Here is a 21,640-nt window from a genome sequence, read left to right on the forward strand (position 1 = left end):
TTATCAAGATACAGATTTAGCCATCTTTAAAAAATCATTTCCTCAAGTGAAGCTTGAACCCCAGAAATTTAGAATCAATATCTAATCAAGTCTCACCCTATCTAATAATCAGTTTTAACTCTTGACAACGGCCATTCAGTCAACTTGAATACTTGTAGTGACAGGAAGATATCATGACATGACAGCTCACTTCAATTGCAGACTGCACATCACCGCCAGCCAAATCATATCTTTCTCCTACTTCCAAAATTTGGCTGTGGTTCCAAACTTAAGGTACTTAAAGTCATTTACAACCAAAGCTCTCTTTACTTTGAAGCACACCACTGGGAACAAATATAAAGAGAATCTCATTAAAACTTGTGTGTGTGTTTGTGTGTGTGTGTGTGTGTGTGTGTGTGTACATGCGCGTGCATGCATGTGTGTGTTGGGAGAACAAGAAAGAGCAGATATGATTCCTGAGCCAAGGACGTGGGAATAGGTGTGAGGAAAGGGGAAGGAAAGAAGGAAGATAGAAAAGAAGGCCTATATGGAAATATGCTATGTTGATGTTAGGGAACCCCAAAGGTGTTTCCTAATGGTTTGGGGGTATGGGAATAGCTGGGTGCAAGCTGATAAGAATTTTGCTTATGTATATATACTTCTAAGTAATTAAAAAAATATGAGTATGGTTGACACGCGATGTTACGTTAGTTTCAGGTGTACAACATAGTGATTCGGTAAGTCTATATGTCAAGCTATGCTCACCCCAAGTGTAGCTACCGTCTGTCACCACACAACATGATTACAATACCATTGACTGCATTCCCTCTGCTGTGCTTTTATTCCCATGATAAGCAGAGAAACATGAAATCATACTTTAAAAAAGGGAAGGCAGGAATAAATGTGTTGATTTGTGAAATTACAAGTAGGTGTAATGGTGAGAAATCCATTTGAGGGAGAATATAAGTAGACCAGAGGAAATAAAATAGCGAGCATCGGTTGGGGTCCCAGAGTGACAGACTGTAATTGCATAACCTATAGCATGGTCTAGTCGGTAGATAAAGGAAAAAACTTGAAGGTTTTGAGCAGGTGAGTGACAAAAGTATTATAACAAGGAAAGATACGTTAGTAATAATAGTACACATCACAGGCTCATTCCATTATATATTTGCTTTCCTTGTGTCAGGTAGTCTTTGTAATCTCGCCGAGACACTGCTACATCAAAATTATGTTCCCATTTTTATAGACGGGAAAAAAGAAGCATAAGGGACTTGAAGCGTAACACAGGTTAATGGACTTTCCTGCTGTCATTCACTCCATTAACAGGTGGCAAAGGGGAGAGCTGGGCTTAAGTTTTCTGAGTCCAAATCCAGGGTGAACCCCAAACCCCATTGAATCACAGCTGCCTAGCTTCCTCTGTGAAGTATTTTATTCAGGAGGAACTTGAAGTTGGGGAGACTGGAGAGGAGAGACAGATTAGAAACTACTAGAATAGTTCAGCAACTCCAGGTACTCAAATAAGTTTCACTGAAGGCATGGAAGGGATCCAGTGATAGTGTGCAAAAGGAAAGTAGCAGGTTGTAGGGACTGGTTAGCTAGAGGATGGGGGAGGAAAGTTAAAAGATGTTTAGATGATTCCAAGGACAGACATACCATGAAAAAGAAAATGGGAATGACAGAAGAGCAGCATCAGATAAAGCACCTTAAAACTACAGTCAGAATTAAATGCCCGATTAATTACCGTCTAAGGGTAATTCAGAATATAAGAAAATATTTCCAGCCTTTTTTATATTATTGCTTAAGAGGCCAATTTTGGAGCTAGTCACAGGAAAATGTTACTAACTAATTAAGGTATAAAACTGGTCCCAAATAGGAATATACTAGGATCCTACTCAAGCAAGATGTGTGTGTGTGTGTGTGTGTGTGTGTGTATGTGTGTGTACCTGTCTGCCTTAAGTAACTGATGGGATAAAAATAGAAATGTGTACAAAATGCTTTCTGAATTCTAACAAATAAAGACAATTAAAATACTAAAAGGGGGTCTATATGGATACATTATCCTTGGGGAAGAAATAAGAATATGGCAGATCCTGTATTATACTACTTTGTAGATTCAAAGAAGTCTTAATCATGAATTCAGTTGTATCTATTACTTAAAAACAAAACAAAACAAACAAACAAATAAAAAAAAACCTGGGCCAAGTAACATAATCACCGTGGATTAAGCAACTACCAAACAAGTCAGAATCATGTTTTTCTAGAACATCACAGAAGAGCCCTTAACCACCACCAATGTATATACTGTATGCTCCCTGTGTTCCCTGCTGCTTCTAATTCTTTCATTCAGTTTCAGAAATTCACAAGGTAGCTGCTGTATTTAAAACTGTGGTTACTGTCAGTATTTGTGAATAGTAATAATAAAGGGTCAAATGCTCTTTCTACTTCATGTTTTGTAATTACATGGATTCAATTCACTTCTTTTTTTTTTTCATATAAAAATAACCACTTTAAAAACTCTAGGATGAGGGGCACCTGGGTGGCTCAGTTGGTTAAGCATCCGACTTCAGCTGAGGTCATGATCTCACAGTTCGTGGGTTTGAGACCTGTGTCAGGCTCTGTGTTGCTAGCTCAGAATCTGGTGCCTGCTTTGGATTCTGTGCCGCCTCCCTCTTTTCTCTCTGCCTCTGTCACTTATGCTCTGTATCTCTCTCTCTCTCTCTCTCTCAAAAATAAACATTCAAAAAATGTTTATTGAAATAAACATTCAAAAAATTTTTTTAAAAAAACTCTAAGATGATTTTTAATTTTTAAAAAGCATTTTAAAAAACTATTAAAAATTCAAAAATTAAAAACAACCTGTTTTTTTAAACTACCTGCACATGAATAAAATAGACTGGTGATTGGATCAACACACTGAAAACTTTGGGAATATTCTACTTGAAAGACAATCCTTTCTCTGAACTCTCAAAATCAAATGTCTATCGTTCTGAAGACTCTATAACAGACGGTCTTCACATTCACTACGTATATTTGCACAGTGAATATTTAATCAAGCAGGTGAAAATAGAGACTCAAAGATGGACATCTTGAAAAAGGGACTTATTTCCAGTATTTCGACTTTGTCACGCCATTTAGCAACATCGTTTATTTAGAAAAATCGCCAATATAAAGTACTTCGATAATCCATTTTATCTCTTACAGTGTTACTTTTCTCCCAAATTAAGTGAAATAGACATTTAATTGACTTGGTGCTTTTTTTATGAATGTTGCCTTTTACCACATACACACTTGAGGTGGACATGGGGAGGGGTGTTGGGGGAAGGGCTCACTGGTTGTCTCTGTTCCTGTCAAAGTCATGTAGCAAAAGGGGAATGAAGTGAGTCTATTAAGGTAAGGGTAGAAACTCATTCCATTCTCAATGGTGTCTTAACATAAATCAATCAGATTCAGCATGCTTATTATAGTAAGTAAGCTAAAGAAATTTCAGCTGAAATGTCTAAAGGCTAGATCTGTAAAGTAGAAACATATCCATACGCATAGGAAGAGAAACTCCACTTTATAATAAGCAAGACAGAGTCTGATGTCACCGTAAAAGTCTATGCAAAGAATCTTGGAAATGTATATGTTTATATACACTTATGTGTGCTTGAAAGATATTTAAAAGCAAACACAAGCATCCACTTATTTTACATTTTTTAAACTGGCAAGACTATTCTATATTCCTTTGGATCCCTCTCTTTACTTCTGAAATGACTCCACCCACAGCTTTAAGAGAAAGTGGTAACCAGTTATTCATGTTCAGTGTTTATTCATGGCTTCACTCTACAAATATTTATTGGACTCCTACTAAGTGCCATGTAGAAACTAAGCACTGGACACGGAGACATGGATATAAACGAAGCAGCTCCTGCAGTGGAGAAGCTTTATAAACACAAAAATATATAAAAGACTGCAGTGCAGAGTGGCCTGTTCTGAATGGGTATACTGATAGCTGAGATGGAGAATGCCTTCCGTGCTGATTAATAGATAGACAGAAAGATCATTTAAAAGTTGGCAGAATCAAGATTCAAGCCCAAAATGCTTCGAAGAACTCATATGGCTAACCAAGATATTACACTGCCTCTCACGAGTCCTAAGGTATTAAGTTCCACCTAATTAAACCTTGCTTTCTGGCGAGTGATTTTTTTTGTAACTTTGTCTATAAATGGAGATATTGAATATATTAGAGTCTCATATAATTTGTAAGTCATAGAAATAATTTGGGTGTAATTGATTAGTTTAAGAAAATCTCGGAGTAGATTTAATACCATGGACAGTATCTTTGATGTTAAGAGCAATTTTCTAGGAGCACCCGGGTGGCTCAGTTGGTTAAGTAAGCATTTGACTCTTGATCTCGACTCAGGTCATGCTCTCACTGAGTTGGATCCCCACGTCAGGCTCTGCACAGCTCGTGCTCTCTCTCTCTCTTTGTGTCTCTCAAAATAAATAAATAAACTTTTTATAAAAAGAGAAGTTTACTACCAACTGGAGCTACAAGTCACTTGGTAAGAAGCAGTTTAAGGGCTAAGTCATTGGAAAAGTTTGATCCTATGCCAACTCATGGCCCAGGAAGGGTGTCTTTTAGCTTATGAAAGCTGCTTTAAATAAAAGATGGGGTAAAAACAAAAGATATTTAAATTATTAGTGAGTTGATGAGTAATTTGTACTATACCAATACACTTGTGAGAACCTTTATACATATATAATATTTTACATTGCATAGTATATTAACAACCTTATACATTATACTATATATTATTTGTGCTGCCACATCTTTCACTTGGTAAGTGATTTTATATATAATGTACATATACATATACATATTCACGTGTAATATATATGTGTATTTTATATATAGCAATTGGCATGATTTAAATTATTTTATATATCAATATATGGATCTACAAATAAACACTTTGCATATCATCCCTGAATACAAATATGAGTAGTTATGGAAACACAGAGGTGGTGATGTCTGACCCTAAGCACAAGGGTAGAAGAAGTCACGGAGAAATATCTGGCCTGAGTCTCTTGAAGAGGCAGGAGGAAGGATATTCAGGAAGAAAGTGAGAGAAAAGGCAGAGCACAGGACGTAGCATGGCATGTGTGGGACTCCTGAGTAGGCTGGGTGGCTGGACAGATCACACTTGGTCAGTACGGACATCACAAAGGGTCTGAATTTTATCCTGTGTTTAACAAGACACCATGCGACAGCTGGAAAATAAAGATGACATCAGATTCGCATGTCAGAAAATCAGCCGTGACAGCAGAGGGGAAGATAAGTTTTTTGTGTGTGTTTTTGTTTTTATTTTTTTAAAGACAATTCAAAAATCACATTTGTAATTTTAGGTAACTATGGAAATGGTATATCTGGATCAGAGGGGAAAGCTGCAAGAGACAAAGAAATCCATTAGGAAAATCACATTAGAAAAAATGTATTCATGCAGCGCCTGGGTGGCTCAGTCGGTTAAGCGTCCGACTTTAGCTCAGATCATGATCTTGTGGTTCATGAATTCTAGCCCTGCATTGGGCTCTGTGCTGACAGCTCAGAGCCTGGAGCCTGCTTCGGATTCTGTGTCTCCCTCTCTCTCTGCCCCTCCCCCACTCGCGCTGTCTCTTTCTCTCAAAAATAAATAAACACTTAGGGGCGCCTGGGTGGCTCAGTCGGTTGAGCGGCCGACTTCGGCTCAGGTCACGATCTCACGGTCCGTGAGTTCGAGCCCCGCGTCGGGCTCTGTGCTGACTGCTCAGAGCCTGGAGCCTGTTTCAGATTCTGTGTCTCCCTCTCTCTCTGCCCCTCCCCTGTTCATGCTCTGTCTCTCTCTGACTCAAAAATAAATAAACGTTAAAAAAAAATTAAAAATTTAGAAAAATGTATTCATTCACTCATTAAGCAGTTATTGAACATCTACATGTGCCAGCAATGAGGATGCATCAGTGAAAAGCAATGCTAGGAATCTTGGCTCTCACAGATATCCAATTCTATGCTAGTGGGGGAATGGCTAACATTTACATGGCACTTCTCTGTGCCAGTCATTATTTTAAGCAGTTTACATCTATTAAGTCATTTAAGATAAACCTCAACATGATTCTAATGGGATCACCGGGAATGGAGTTAATGCAGGAATCTGTTTCAACAGAAATTCTGAAAGCAGGTAAAATTAACTGGATTTAGTAACCTGATGGACACGCATGGTGAAACAAAATGACTCTTGAGCTTTAGGTAGCGAGGGTCATTTTTTTTCTTAGCGGTTAATAACAATTTCTGAAATGGTTACATGTACCCCACCTTTCTTAATTTTATAGCCATGATGCAGTGCACTTAATTTTGGGCTATTTCTACACACAATAAAGTAAGAGAAGAATTATGGGAACACAGAATGGTTCTTTTCTGTCTCCTGGATTTCTGAAGTCTACTGACCAGTTTTACCACTTTATTTTCAATTTCTGAAGTGGCTCTCTTGAGCTAAGCTTGAGAACACTGTTTTCTGTGTTCTCAACTCAGGCCTCTAACAGTTATATAAGTGGAGTTAAAGGTAGCAGGTGGGGGCTTTACCAAGATGAAATAATTAAACCTTTCTGCACCGAGTTAGCCAGCCAAAAAAATGGAGAGCACGTACTCTGCTGTCTCTGCCTGGAAGAATGTAGTCAGAGCTTTCTTGAAACAAAAAGGAAGAGAATCATGTCCTGGCTTCCTTCACTAAAAGATACTACTGAGGGTGCTATTTTCAAGCTTAGTTCAAAATTAACATAAAGAATATAAAAAGTGTTCTAAATTGAAAAACACATAGAGCTTATATAATTATTTTCCTTTCATCTTTTTCTTCTAATTTCTTACACCAATAATACTGATATCTTTTGCAAAAAGTAAGTCTTATTGTTAAATAGTGGCTAGCCATAACTGAATAATTCATTTTGGGAACTTCTACCATAACAGCTCTGTAAGAATTCTAAATGTAAACATCCAAAGGTACATTGTTTCTTTAAGGTACTTATTCCTTCAGTAAGAAATTACTTATATACAGCTACTAGGCGTTGACTTTTTGATTCTTAGGGGCAGAACCAGATTAGTAAATCAGTGACTTCAGTAAGTTTAAGCGAACTGTTCTAAAACAGAATAATACTAAAGAAAATTATTTTCATTTACACAAACATTTTTGCTCTTAGGAAATGTACATCATTATATCAGTCTACATTTGTGAAGCAAGAAAAAAGATACCTGTTTTTATGTGTGTGTGGCTCACTCACCCTTTTTCACCAGGCCTCACTAAATTTTATTTTTCCTTATTTGCAATCAGGGTTAGGTATCACATTTGTCCCTTTGGCCTCACTGGATTATTACAGAAAGACACATGGCTTTAATACTTATTTTATCACTGTCGTCAGCTGGTTAGACTTGCAGTCAGAACTTTCACTTAAGCCTCATATTTGCTAAATCCAGATGTTTTCGAGTGCTATTTTTTTAAAGTTGGTTACTATATTTAACCTTCAAGTCTATAAAAATTAAACTTCCAGTTATTAAAAGGAAAAAAAAAAAACACGTAAACTGAGCTGAAGGGACATGGTACTTTGTATTTCCATTGTTTCACCACAGGGAACACTTTGTATTACTAGTTTAACAAAAACTTTTGTTTCACCATTTACTAACAACGAAATAACCTTGGAAGACTTCTTAGCCTTTAACCTCAGCAGTATGGAGGTGTTCACCACTTTTCCACTTGCATCCTGGTATTATCTCGTCTCTCCACCCAAAACAAATAGTCAAACTTTACAAACAGCTGCTATGAGAAAAACAAAAGATACTACCGAAGGAGGGACTTTCAAGCTTAGTTCAAAATTAACATGAAGAATAGAAAAAGTGTTCTAAATTGGCGCGTCTGGGTGGCTCCATCGGTCAAACATCTGACTTCGGCTCAGGTCATGATCTCGCGGTCCGTGGGTTCGAGCCCCGCATTGGGCTCTGTGCTGACAGCTCGGAGCCTGGAGCCCGCTTTGGATTCTGTGTCTCCCTGTCTCTGCCCCTCCCCTGCTCGTGCTCTGTCTCTCTCTGTCTCTCAAAAATAAATAAATGTTAAAAAAAAAAGTGTTCTAAATTGAAGACCAAACATAGCTATATAATGATTTTCTATTCATCCTTTTCTTCTAATTTCTTAGTACCAATAATACCGACATCCTTTGTAAAAAGTAAGTCTTATGTTAAACGGAGAGGAAGAGGAAAGAAAGAAAAGGAAAGAAGGAGAAGAAATAGAGGAAAGAAGCAAGAAATAAAAGAAAAGGAAAGAAAGAAAAATCGGAAGAAAAACGCTGGAATCTGTCAGAGATGTAACCTCAAAAGCCTCGCTGGCTACCTGCACGGTCATTACTATGCAACGGGAAGTGTGCCGCATGAACGATCCTATTTCCATGAATTATCTTACTTAATCTTCAAAAGAACCTTATTAGCCAGCTACTGCTATTGTTCCACGTTACCACTGAAACCGAGGCCACAAAAGATTCAGTTACTTGGCTCGGGGGTCACATCACCAGTTACTGCAAAGGGCAGAACCCGTATTTGTTCCAGTTCTAACTCCGGAGGCTCAGCTCCTAACTGCGATGGAAGGGAAGATAAGCAGGGTCAATAGGCTGGCCTTCCTGTATGCACACTTCAAAGTGAGGCATCTCATAATTATGATGTCCAAAATGACCTCCTAATTTCCTCCCTGAAATCTGTTCTATGCCCCCTTGTCTTTTCCATCTCAACGAGTAGTGCCACTGCTGTCCTCTGGCAGAGAAGCCCAGAATTGTGCTTAAGTTCTCCCTTTTCTCCCATAATCCAATCTGTCAACAAGTCCTATAGACTGAGATCCACAATTATATCAAGCCCGTCCTCTTTTTTCTGTCTCACATCTGTCTTACTGCGTCAGCCTCATATTGGTCTCCCTGTTGTCCCCTTGCTGTTTCCCCTGGATCCTCCAGGGCTGCAAGCGTCATCTTCTCAAAACGTAAATTGCAACAAGTTACTCCCTTGCTTTAAAACGATGGGGCAGTAGGGATTCCCTTGGCCTTAGAACAAAATCTAAATCACTGTCCTGGGTTATAAGGCTCTGCACCATCAGGCTCCAGTCTAGCTCTCCAGCATCGTCTTGCGTGACACTCTGTTTGTTAGCTAAGCTCCAGGCAGGTTGATGTTCTTCCAGTCACTTGAGCACACAGAGCTCAGTGCCTTCGCACATGCTCCGTCCCCCCCCCCCCCCCCCCCCCCCCCCCGTGCTTGGAACATTTCTTCCTCCCTTTTTCCGGTGGCAGCTTCATTCCATCCTAAATGTAAGCCTAAATATCACCTCTCAAAAGCCATTCCTGACAGCTGCATCTCTAACTTGGATTAAATGATAACCTCCTTAATGTGGTAAACACTGTATAAAGTTTTATTTGTCTATTATTTTATCATCTGAGCCTATTGGAACCTCAGGTCAAAGATCACGACAGCTATGCTCATCCCTGTTTTCCCTGGATCCCGCAGATGTCTGAAACATGGGTGCTCCAAAAATGTTTGTTGCCTAATTCAATAAATAAATGAATAGGGGACCTCTTTTCCGCAAGTGGGTTTTGCCACAGAAGCTCTGACCCTTTTTTTTACACTGCATTGTGATTCTCTTTGGATTGTCGTAGGCTCAAGCGAATATAGGACCATACCGATGACAACGATGTACTACACCATTGAATACTACCTTCTATTTTGCCCAGCCACCCAGAGCAAACTTAAAGAGAAAGAATAAGATAGAGTTGACCTCTGTAATATATACCACAAATAAATATTTGATGTGAGATTATGACATTTTAATAACCTGTGAAAGATTTTCTTAGTTTTAAAAGGTGACTATCATCGCTTTTGAGAGTAAATACAGAATCACACGAAGCCTCTAGAAACGTGACTAATAAGGATTCATATTCACCAAAAGATTGAACAATTTAAGAAAAGTTGCCATTAAATTAAAGCCAGTAAAACAGTATACCCAAGTGATATATAATTTTGAAATGAACCTAGCCAATAGTAACTGATAACATTTAGTTTATATTTTTCTATAGAAAAGGTATAACTTCTTTCATGGACACAGTACAGGTACCTAACAGCCATGCTTCTAAAGGCAGGCCTCTGGTATAGAAAGACCTTGATGACCTGAACAATTCTAAACTGCTCGTTGAAAAGAGAAAGGCTTCCAAACTTTGAGCCATAGTAGCCAACAGCCCTTGCCAGGCCCTGTATCCTGGTAGATCTTATGCCCTCTCGCAGATTAGAAATATTTGTCTCGGTGCCTGACGTTACTTCATCTTCTTATTATAACTCCCTAAGGCACCAGTGTCTTTCCTCTGGTTCTCATGTCACTAGCGATTAATTTTATTGCCAAAGAATGCTTGCTTTTCTCTCTAAGCTGAATGTGTCTGTATAATCTTTTAATGCTTGTACTCAAACCTCCTTTTCCGACTTACTGCACTTAGTTGTAGTTTTCCAGCCTTTGCTTTAAATTCCAGCTACGTGTCCGTAATGACTTTGCCTCACACCCTGAGATACTGGTCACTTTCAAGCAAAAACGTGTGCTCTTTCTAACTAGAATGAAGAGCTCCAGTCTCCTTGTGTCTGAGTATTCAGTCATCAAATATGGAATAAAAATCTGAAAGCCGTGTCCTTAACTGACATTTCATATAAAGAAATGACTTTGCAGCTCTATTATGTCAAGATGCTATTTATATCTTTCAATAGCGTATGAATTAAAGATCTTGGCGAACGAAAAATTGGGCACCAAAAGACATACTCAAAGACGGAGGCAACAAATGTCTGGCTCTGGACCAGATATGTTACAATGGCCAGCACGGGTATCATATCCGACGCCCCAGTTTTACTGCCAAACCAGGAGACGGAACTCTCTCAGACTGTGCTCCCAAGTCACATGCGAGTTCAAGTGAGGAAGCAGCAAACCAATTTTCACAATGGAGAAAAAACTAGGGCTCCTCCTACGGGGTATGTCAAGCCAGACAGATGATCACATATCCGACTGCTTTCTTATGCCAATCGAGAAACGTCTTGGATCTGATGCTGCGGGCTTGAGACTCAAAACAAACATATAAACAAGAAACTAATAAAAAGTTATGTAATGGCATTTCAGTGAGGACTGAGGATACTTTATGCTATTAGAGCTTTCTACTTCTCTGCCTGGCCTAATGTCTATCACATGAGGCAAAAAATTGGGGTAACTAAAAATACCTGAGTTAGTGGTGCTGACTTTAAAATTACACTGATTTATAGAAAATGTCTACTACCCTTTAAATTTTAAAGGCATTGCATAGTTTATATAATATACTGACAACTTTTTTTTTTTTTCTGAAAAGAATTCTTTAAGAATAGCATGAGCTCCAGGGGTGTCTGGGTGGCTCAGTAGGTCGAGCATCAGTCTTTGGCTCAGGTCATGATCTCGCGGTTTGTGGATTCGAGCCCCATCTCGGGCTCTGTGCTGACAGCTCAGGGCCTGGAAACTGCTTCGGATTCTGTGTCTCCCTCTCTCTCTCTCTCTGCTCGTCCCCCACTCGCACTCTGTCTCTGTCTCTCTCTCTCAAAAATAAATAAACATTAAAAAAAAAAAAAAGAAGAAGAACATGAGCTCCAATCTGGTGGTTCCTGGGAATCTGGGAATCTCCTCTGTCTTAAGTATATTTCACTGAAGGTTCCAAAGGAATTTTCACAGCAGTTGGTTTCATGTGTTTAAAATTGTGAAAGCTTTACTAAAAATCTTTCTTGGTGCCACAGGGATTTAAGTTAATGCTAGGATGGGGGGATGCTCTAAAGGAATGCCAAGGTCCACTGGTAATTGTTTAGAGGAAGTTTTCTTAGAATATGATGTAATTGATCTTTATATAAAAAGGGAGCTTCTTTTTCCCATTTATCTCTTCATTCATTTTCATATCTGTTAAATACTAACCCTTGTTTTCAACCCTGGGGAGGTAGGTACTGTGCTACAAACATTAATGACACCTTTTTTGATCTGAAGGAGTTCCTTCTCTACAATGGAGGTCTTTACATTAGCAAATCATCAGAATACACCATTGTTGTTGTACCTAAGGGTAGCAGTAGAAGCACAAAGAAGGGCACGGCTAACTTAGTCATCATGACCTTGGGAGCAGTTCTGGAGATGAAATGCCACCTAGCCAGGTGTTGAAGAGTGGGAAGGTCATTAGGGTTGAGGGCAGGACGTGACTGGAGGAGCAAGTGAGACCAGCTTTCGCATCCCAACAAAGAGCTAGAAAAGTTCTTTGGAGAAAAGACTAAAAAAGGACAGATGCATTTGCATGTTAGAATACTGGCAGAGCGTTGAAGGCTGGGATGAAATCAGATAAGAAGATGTTCCAGTAGGAACAAGATAAAAGGATACTTGCTTTCGTCTTCTGCTAAAATGCTGGAGCACTAGCTCTCCAATTAGACTTCAAAGAGGCGATTATCAAAGGAGGATGTCTTTTCCAGGTCTGTAGTATTATTGTATTGGGCTCCCCTCAGGGTGACAGAGAGGATGAAGCAGAAAGGAATGAAAGACGGGTTAGCTAAACCCACATGTGATTGCTACATGGCACCTTAGCTGCAGCCTGTAAGGAGAGCACATTTCATAACTTCCGAGTTTGACCTTATAAACTGTAAGTGACAATCTGCAACTACATAGGATATCCCTGGCCCCAGAGTGCCTGGATGGATGGCCTTTTGATGTACTATTCTCATATTCTTTACTAATATTCCAAAAAACATATTTAATTACTAAATGATCATTTTAAGAATTACACTAGGATTGACTCTAGCACTTAAAATTTTAAGGACTGCATTAAATTTTAAGGACTGCCATTACTGAAAAGCTCTTTATGTTTATTGGTCACGGAGAATAATTTCTGCTATTTGAGTACACGGTGCCATTAGTATGCCTGTAAGGTTTTTGCTTCGGTCGAGCCGTGTCTTCGGTGGAATACTGCACCCTGTATGGCTCTAACTACATATTCGCAGGTTTTTCCAAAGCGTTTTCTCACTTTGTAGCTGCACAAACATTACAGAAATATACCTGTTTCATCATAACTCACATATTTGGTATTTTTAAAATTTCTTCACAATTTAATTGATAAAATAAGTAAAAAAATAGTAGATAAATAAGTAAAATTAGATAAAATAAGTAAAAAATCAACTATAAGGTTGATTTGATTTGTGCTTATTTGAACTCTAGAAAGGCTATATATTTTTACATGTATTTTTAAAAAGAATTACAGTATGATATCAAAAAAGAACACTGTAAGTTTGAGCACACAGAGCCATTAAGAATTCTAAAATAAAAATTCACATTTCGTAAGAGACAAAACTTTTTGTCTGTGGACACATCCTACTCTGATTTCATTCTCACCTACTAAGCATTCCTAAAACCTTGGTCAGGAAAACCCGGAAAACATTGAGTTAACACCCCTCCTCGCTTATCCTGAGTAAGTATAGAAGTTACTACTTGCAGAAAGGATCCTGGGATTCAAATTGGCCTCTAGTTGCCTGGTTATGACACTTGAGGAAAGTGCCTATTTCTGTGACTCAGTTTCCTCATCCGCCAAAAAAGAATAGTAATGTTTTTGTTTGTTTTTACTAAGCTGACAGGAATGCTCTGAAGACAAAATTGCATAAACCATAATAAGTCATATATAAGGTTTAAGATCTGATTGAAAGAATCCTAAAGTATAAGAATCTGTGTGTGTGTGTGTGTGTGTGTGTGTGTGTGTGTATTACATGCACAACCAACATTCATTTATTAAATCCAAACACAGTAGAACTCCCTGAGGTAAAATCCTGAAATTATCTATTCTTCAAATAAAGTCCTCTCAGCCCTGTCATTTGGTAACAGCCCCAAACTAAAAATTAGTAACTGTGTCCTAAGCACCATCCCATTAGTGATGGGTGGTCCTAATCCATTACTACATCATAACAAGATTTCTGTGGCTAGCCAGTGTCTTATGATAATACAATTAAATGTGAAACAAGGGCTTTTAGCTTTCTGCTTTCCTAAATCTCTTCTTGACTCCTGAAAGCAAAAGTTATATTTTATTTATTTTTTGGTTATTCAAGGACTCTGTTTGCTCCAGTAATTTCCTTAGTCACTGTCCTAAAAAGCCATCTTGAGGACTTGGAGGAGGTGAATTTAGTGGACTGAAAAGAGAATTGGAGTAGACATTTCTTTTTTTTTTTTTTTTTAACGTTATTTATTTTTGAGACAGAGAGAGACAGAGCATGAACAGGGGAGGGGCAGAGAGAGAGGGAGACACAGAATCTGAAACAGGCTCCAGGCTCCGAGCTGTCAGCACAGAGCCCGACGCGGGGCTCGAACTCACGGACCGCGAGATCATGACCTGAGCCGAAGTCAGACGCTTAACCGACCAAGCCACCCAGGCGCCCCGGAGTAGACATTTCTTAATTTTATGGCCTGGTGCCTTAACTGGCCTCCCAGATGTGAAATACTGGAAGCATTTTGTGTATTTCGTGGAGAAGCTTTATCGTTATGTTTCCTATCGTTGTATAAAAGAGGTGATAATACATCACTACAGCTGAAGTTGATAGTCAAACCCACTAGTCCAAAAAGTATGTCATCACCTAGATGGGAAGAATAAGTTACTCTTGAGAGAGGTCTGTTACTTCCTGGACAGATGGATGCATTTGGAGAAGTTACCTATCTTTTCTGAGACCCAGATCACTCCAACTAAACAACAAGAATAGTGCTTGTTCATAAGATTCAAGTACTTTCCATAATTCCTGAGGAATACATATCTTTGAAAAGTGTCAAAACATATTATATATGTGTCTTCATACACATGTATTGTATTACATGAAACGTATATGTTAAACTTGAAGATTTTGAAAATAAAGTTTCATATTACAGTCTATAAACATAGATTTTTTCTGGAGTATATTTTAATTAAAATTATTGACTGTCTTACCAAGATATTCACTTGGTAAGACAGTCAATAATATAGCGTATAACATATAATATACTGTATAATGGATATATTACATGTAACTGAGTCAAAAAATCAAAATTCTTAGTTTAATATTATTTTTACAGAAAGGAAAGATATCTTTATTTTCTCTCTTTCCACAAATACTGCAAATATTTTTTTTATTTCTCTTTGGCAAAATACCTCACACTTCCCAGAGAAGTAATTTCATTCAAGATACTCTTTAAGTTAAATAGTATTGCACTTCTCATTCAAATGTTAGAGTATTTTTACAAGACCGTGCAAAACCCCTACAAAAATAAGTATCATATTAAAATAATTTTGAAATACATACATGAATTTTTATTTTTTCTTTAATCCTGAGGATTTCTGTGTTTATTCTGCTAGAGGGAAGTTTTCTTATATCAGGTGAATTAAGATAAATTCTGTTCCGTAGATAGTTTGCCAGAATCTGCCTAAGCCCCATGAGTAACGCCATGTCAACGGTGAGAAGAAGGGTCAAGAACAATATCTCCGGAATTTTTCTCTCTCACATGAAACTCCGGCTCTAAAAAAGCCCCCGAAATGATTTATTTTCTATTTCCATAAACACAATCCTTAGACGCACAGCCACATTTTCAGCAAATCCAAAAATAAACTCAGTTTCTTCAGCTAGCCATTCCTCGCTTACTATCTTGAAATATGATACGGCATAATGTTTTCTAAAGTTTAAATACAAATCAAAATTTTAAAGTAAATGTTACCATTCCATTAACTAGGGAGAGAAATGTGCCAAATAATAGAGCAGCAGTATCAGACCGAGACTATAATAACTGAGGGAAAAAAGCAAAATATTAAAAAAGCAAAAGCTAGGGGCGCGTGGGTGGCTCAGTCAGTTAAGCGTCCAACTCCTGATTTTGGCTCAGGTCACGATCTCACAGTTCATGAGTTCGGGCCCGGCATTGGGCTCTGTGCAAGCTGTGCAGATCCTGCTTCAGATTCTCTGTCGCCCTCTCTCTGCCCCTCCCCAGCATGCACGTGCTCTTTCTCAAAAACAAATAAATGGTTTTTATTTTAAAGTAAAAACTATAATACCTGAGAATTGTAACCATTTGCTTCCAAGCCTCTTTTGGCAGTTTTAAAGAAAATCATACTTTCGCTATTGAGGTGTTTTCAGTCATTCCAAGTGACAAACACGGGGCCTTGAACCAGTAATTTAGTCTTTAAATTTTGATCTACTACACAGATTTACTTCTGAGTTCCACTCTAAAGTTTACCGACAGCAGGATTTCCCATTTGAGCATCAAGATTCAATAAACACGTTATTTTTTATAAATTGGCGTCCTTCTTAGAATTGGTTTCATACTAAGATTTCTTTTATCAATACAAAGAATATTAAACTATGATTTGGTTACGATAAAAACAAAGGCATCAAATTTATTAAACATCTGGACTGTAGGGAAAATCACATAGTTGAACCCAAATTAACACACTTTTTTGCCTCTCTGGCATGTATCCGACAGATGTCATTTTTCAAGGCTGTGATCGCGTTATGCCCAATGATATTTTAAACAAATGGCCATTTAACGCTTCAAAAAATATGGAGGGTAAACATGTCATCTTTTTGAGATAGATGCCATAATTATGTACTTTAAAAAAACCCATCATTAGGGGTGCCTGGGTGGCTCAGTTGGCTAAGCGTCCGACTTCAGCTGAGGTCAAGATCTCGAGGTTTTTGAGCTCAAGCCAGGCGTCGGGCTCTGTGCTGACAGCTCGGAGCCTGGAGCCTGCTTCGGATTCTGTGTCTCCCTCTCTCTCTGCCCCTCCCCCAGTCATGTTCTGTCTCTCAAAAATGAATAAACATTTTTAAAAAAAGGGTTTTTTTTTAAAGTATCATTAGAAAATAGATGACTGGATCCAAATCCTTTCTTTTTCCCTCCTTCTTCTCTTACACACATACTCCCACCCCCACTTCCTGTGTCTTGTTCACACAACACATGTACTTCCTGAGGTTCTTTCGCTTCTCCTGAGAGCATGAGAGAACAGAACGTCTTTATGATTAATCTAGAAGTGGTCGGTTTTTCTCCCAGCCTGTGGGATCAGGAAGAGAACAGAAAAGAGAGTGAGCAGCGGCGGGGGCTTTGGGGGGAGTAGTGACAGTGACCTTGTGGAGGAGACTCGGACCACAAGTCATAGCCTATCCTCTGGAGTATTCTTCAGACTTCACCGAGAAAAGAATTTTAGCTAGACTAAGTCACAAAATCCCCCGAACTGAGGACATCACTAGACATATTGAGATTGGTAAGGTAAAACACACCTTTACGTGGCACTGTTTTCCTGGTGAATGCGATTATCCATCATCATAAGTCCACACAGCACGCATGTGCAAACTAGCAAAGGGCACCCGCTTTGGGCAGACACCCCCCCCCCACCCCCCGGGTAGGCACATGGCTTGGAAGTGCTGCTGGGCTGGATTCCAGCATCCTCTTGTCACCTCAAGTCGGCAGCTTCATGCACGGCATATTCTGAACAACTGGACATGGGGATCCTATGTACATAGATCTTTCTTTTTTAGTGTTTTACTAACCCCAAGACAAGAATAATATAACTGGAACATTCACCTCTACTCTCTGCAGAGTAGTACTGTGGCAGATTGAGAATGTAAGATTTTCTATCGGCAAATAACAAATGCACCCAGTATAAATTCAGGTGAGCATAAAATGATACTCGAGGCAGATTCCTTGTAACGAAGTCATCAAAGAACAACCAATAAAAGTCACTCTCCTTGTTTATACTAACAGGAGAGTGAACACTTACCACCATCTTCAACTGTAAAATGGAACATATCACTTGTGGCATTGGCCCCATCTTTTAAAACGTAGCATATTTTCATGTCTTCGATGTCAGCTAGAAAATAACCAAAGAACAAGATGATTCATTACTAGGGCAAGATTGGTGACTCATTACTCATGGTAAATCCTACTGGCTATTACTTTTCTGTAACCATATTTAGATTTCCTTCTCCTAAGGGAAGCAGTGCTATCTTATTTCTCCTATCTCTAAGCCCCTTGATTTCAGCTGTCCCATGGAAATCTGATCCCTTATCCAGATAGAGTTCAAGAGTTAGGTTATAATAATAGCAAGGTGTTGCCCCACCCAATGGTATTTGCATGTTCATGCACCAAAGAAGTGACTCTCTAAATACGGAATGTCAGACTTCATGACAGGTGGAAAGGAAGATATTTTGAGGCACGGCAGATTTCCTGGCACTCCTGAAATCACACTCTTTCCCTCCCTGTAGTGCTGGCCCTACGAGGAAAGAACTTCCCTGCCCCCCTCTGGCTAACCTTTCTTACCTCTGGCGGTATACAACATGCTGTTTTTAAGTTCCCCAGAGCTTGAAAGAAAAAGAATCAAGGCCGTTTTAAATCTCCAAGATTGAAATAAGTGTCATGACCCCAGAGAGAAATGAGAGAACAGAAAGCATCTAATGAGAGCTGAAACTTTTATTCAGAGTGAAAAGTTATTCTGCCTCAGGAATGCTCTGTAGGTTGCTTCCTGTCCCAGCTTTCAAATTCACTGGCATACTTTGTTTTCCGTATTGACTAAGGTACAATTTCAAAAATTGATTTCCCCATTTTACGAGTTACTCTCCTTCATGATGCCACACAGACAACATAATGAACCAAATATCGTCCTGTTCTGTGATGCTTGCAACACTATTGTTATTTGATCTGGGCCGGGCAGTAAGTAGTTATTGCCAAAGCTACATAAAATCAAGATCGCAGCTAAAAGTGGCTTCAACAATGAATGGTATGTAATATTTATTTGTCTCGTGTGCGCTCTGCAGGTTTTCCATCTTCGGAGAGGTCTACTGAGTTCGTGCTATGAAGTCCACAAGCATTGTATATGAGAAAATTGCTTTATGAAAGAATAAACTCGAGTGATGCCAGGTGTTGGGATCAACAAATCACTCCATGAATTTTTAGGACTCCACTTGACAGACGTGAAAAGGACACTCCCCCTTGGCTCACACAGATTTGAAAGGTGACTCACTTACAATCAGGCATCTGAGGAGGGGAAAATCTGATTTAATAGTTAATGGTAACTTCTTATAAAAGAGGTACTAGAAGGTGAAGCAAATTCAAGTTGTTTTATTCTCCCTTAGCGTTTCATTTTGAACTCTGCTGTAACTTTCCCAATTTCTGCCTAGTGTCATTTGTATCTTCCTGCGTGGCTATCTTTCCTAGAAGACTGAAAACTTGTGGGATTATTGTTGTTGTTGTTGTTGTTGTTTTCATCTTAACTTCCCACAGTCCTTTGCTCAGAGTCTAATATTCAGCAATGGCTCAAATGTTTCTTAATTTAAAATCTGAGAGCCCAAGGGTACCTGGGTGCCTCAGTAAGTCAAGCATCCCACTCTTGGTTTCAGCTCAGGTCATGATCTCATGGTTTGTGGGCTCGAGCCCCACCTCAGGCTCTGTGCTGACCGTGCTGAGCCTGCTTGGGATTTTCTCTCTCTTCCTCTCTCTCTCTGCCCCTCCCCTGCTCATGATCTCTCTTTCTCTCTCAAAATAATCAGTAAATAAACATAAATAAATAAATCAAACGAAAGAGCCCAGAGGTCTGGTGGACCACGTTTGGACCTCTACCTATGCATGTGTGATGTTTCTACAGAGGTAAGGAGTGAAGCCCCCACAGGCTCTTTCCTTGTCTACTCCCACAACTCTGAACCCTTTCAACCTTTAATTCATCAGGAAGAAATAAGGTGAACTCTACTCTGACCACACATCCTTAGCATTAGAACAAAGTCCTCTGGTCATGTGGGGAAGACCTTTTTCCAAACTTCCCCATTCCTTCTTTAATTTTATAAGAAAATCTAAAGGCTCTACTAGGAGAAAAGGAAAAATTCATTAGTATATCCATGCTTTGTATTGATGTTTTCTTGCAAAAATACAGTATTTACGAAACAGTTGCACTGAAATAAATCACCACTTCAAAAGTGATTTTTTAAAACCTTTTTTTTCCTTAAGTAAAGTGAACATGAATGCAATTACATAACACAAAGGTGTCAAATTTTCCCTCCAAGTTAGGGCATGCAATATTGATTAGTTGGAACAAACCAAAATTCTTTTCATTTTCGTTATAACTCAGTTAATAATTCATAGCTCAAAAAAGGGACTTTAAAAAAATCTCAAATAAGTAAAGACTTTGATCATAGTGCTGTTATTCTATAAGAACCTCTAAAACTATCACAAACATCATAAATATATAAATAGTCGCTTCTTAAGGCACAGTGGTATTAGCTAGATCAAAACCTAGTTGCCAAAATGTTACCTTCTTTCAGTAAACATCTAACAATGAACTGGATTTTCTTCTAACCATTACTCATGCATCAGATGTATTTCAGTTTATCTACACAAGCATTCCACGTTTTGTGTTTTCGTTTTGATTCTAAGTTCATTGACTTGCCTGCCAACCATACCCTGGCTCGAACTCTTTGGGGGAAATTTCTGAAAGTGATCTACAACTTCTCTCCCACGAGATATCACTGTGTACTACTCATAGAGAAAAAACTCCAGGTCCTTGACACAAGTGATTTAAACCTGGGATAGAGCGAGCAGGGACACCCTGGCAAATTGAAATAATTAATTTCTCTAATTGGTCTAATTCTGCCTTGTTAACTCTTCCTAAGAATAAAAGTGAATAAACTTTAGAAACAAATGGATTTTCATCTCCTAAGGACCATTTCGTGAATCGGTTTGGGAATAACCTTCTTTACCCACCTTTGCTCACTTGACTCAACCCAGTGCATTGAAAATCCATCAAAATATAGTTAAGCATCCCACTCTTGATTTCAGCTCAGGTCATGATCTCGTGGTTCGTGGGTTCGAGCCCCACGTCGGGCTCTGCACTGACACTCTCTCTTTCTCTCTCTCTCTCTCTCTCTCTGCCCCTCCCCTGCTTGTGCTTTTTCTCTCCTTCTCTCTCAAAATAAATAAACATTAAAAAATATATAGTTTAGCTTATCCTTTCATGACTACAGAAAACAAAAACAAATACAAAGTTTGTGTTGTCCTCACTCCAGATACTGCTTTTATTTGTCTCCTAAGAGAGCAGCCACCGTAACTCTATGATGGGAGCCTTTCCGTTTTTATTCACCCATCTAGTCTCTAGAAATAACCGCCATGAACCAAACTGCAGTCTCAAGTTGTTCAAATGAGTGCTCTGTGATTAACTACCAATAGTTTCTCTAGTCAGTATTTGGGTTCTTATTGGAATGTGATTGTTTCTCTTAGCAAAGGTAATCTTGAGAGAGTATCTTCACTTTTTATAATAAACTGATTATATTTACAAACGACCATAAAGAGTAATCATGGTGAGTTCATCTCTAAGGAATAATCAGGGTGAGTCCACATCAGTGAGAGATAGGGCAAGAGCCTATAAAGAAATCACATAATTTAGGGTTTGATATTTAAGAAATAATATTCCAATATCTTTTGATCTGTTGGACTTGTTCCATAGAATTTAAACCACATCGTCTGCCTGTCGTCACACAAAAATTCCTTTTTAAAAAATCTTTAAAATCAGATTAGTTTTTCAGGTCAGAGGAGTGATTGGAAGTAACATTTTCTATCCTGTAATATATTCC

General features: G+C 38.7%; 1 protein-coding gene across 2 annotated transcripts in view; it reads right to left on the reverse strand.

The window, feature by feature from the left end:
- Positions 1–21,640, reverse strand: part of FREM2 (FRAS1 related extracellular matrix 2) — a 168,481-nt gene that overhangs the window by 139,870 nt on the left and 6,971 nt on the right. For both annotated transcript variants that reach the window (XM_078434122.2, XM_078434125.2), the window contains exon 2: positions 17,806–17,895. In XM_078434122.2, coding sequence (XP_078290248.2) covers positions 17,806–17,895 — 90 coding nt within the window. The remainder of the gene's footprint in view (positions 1–17,805; positions 17,896–21,640) is intronic.

Source organism: Panthera onca, chromosome A1, assembly GCF_046562875.1.
Source record: "Panthera onca isolate mPanOnc1 chromosome A1, mPanOnc1 haplotype 2, whole genome shotgun sequence".
Classification (NCBI taxonomy): Eukaryota; Metazoa; Chordata; class Mammalia; order Carnivora; family Felidae; genus Panthera; species Panthera onca.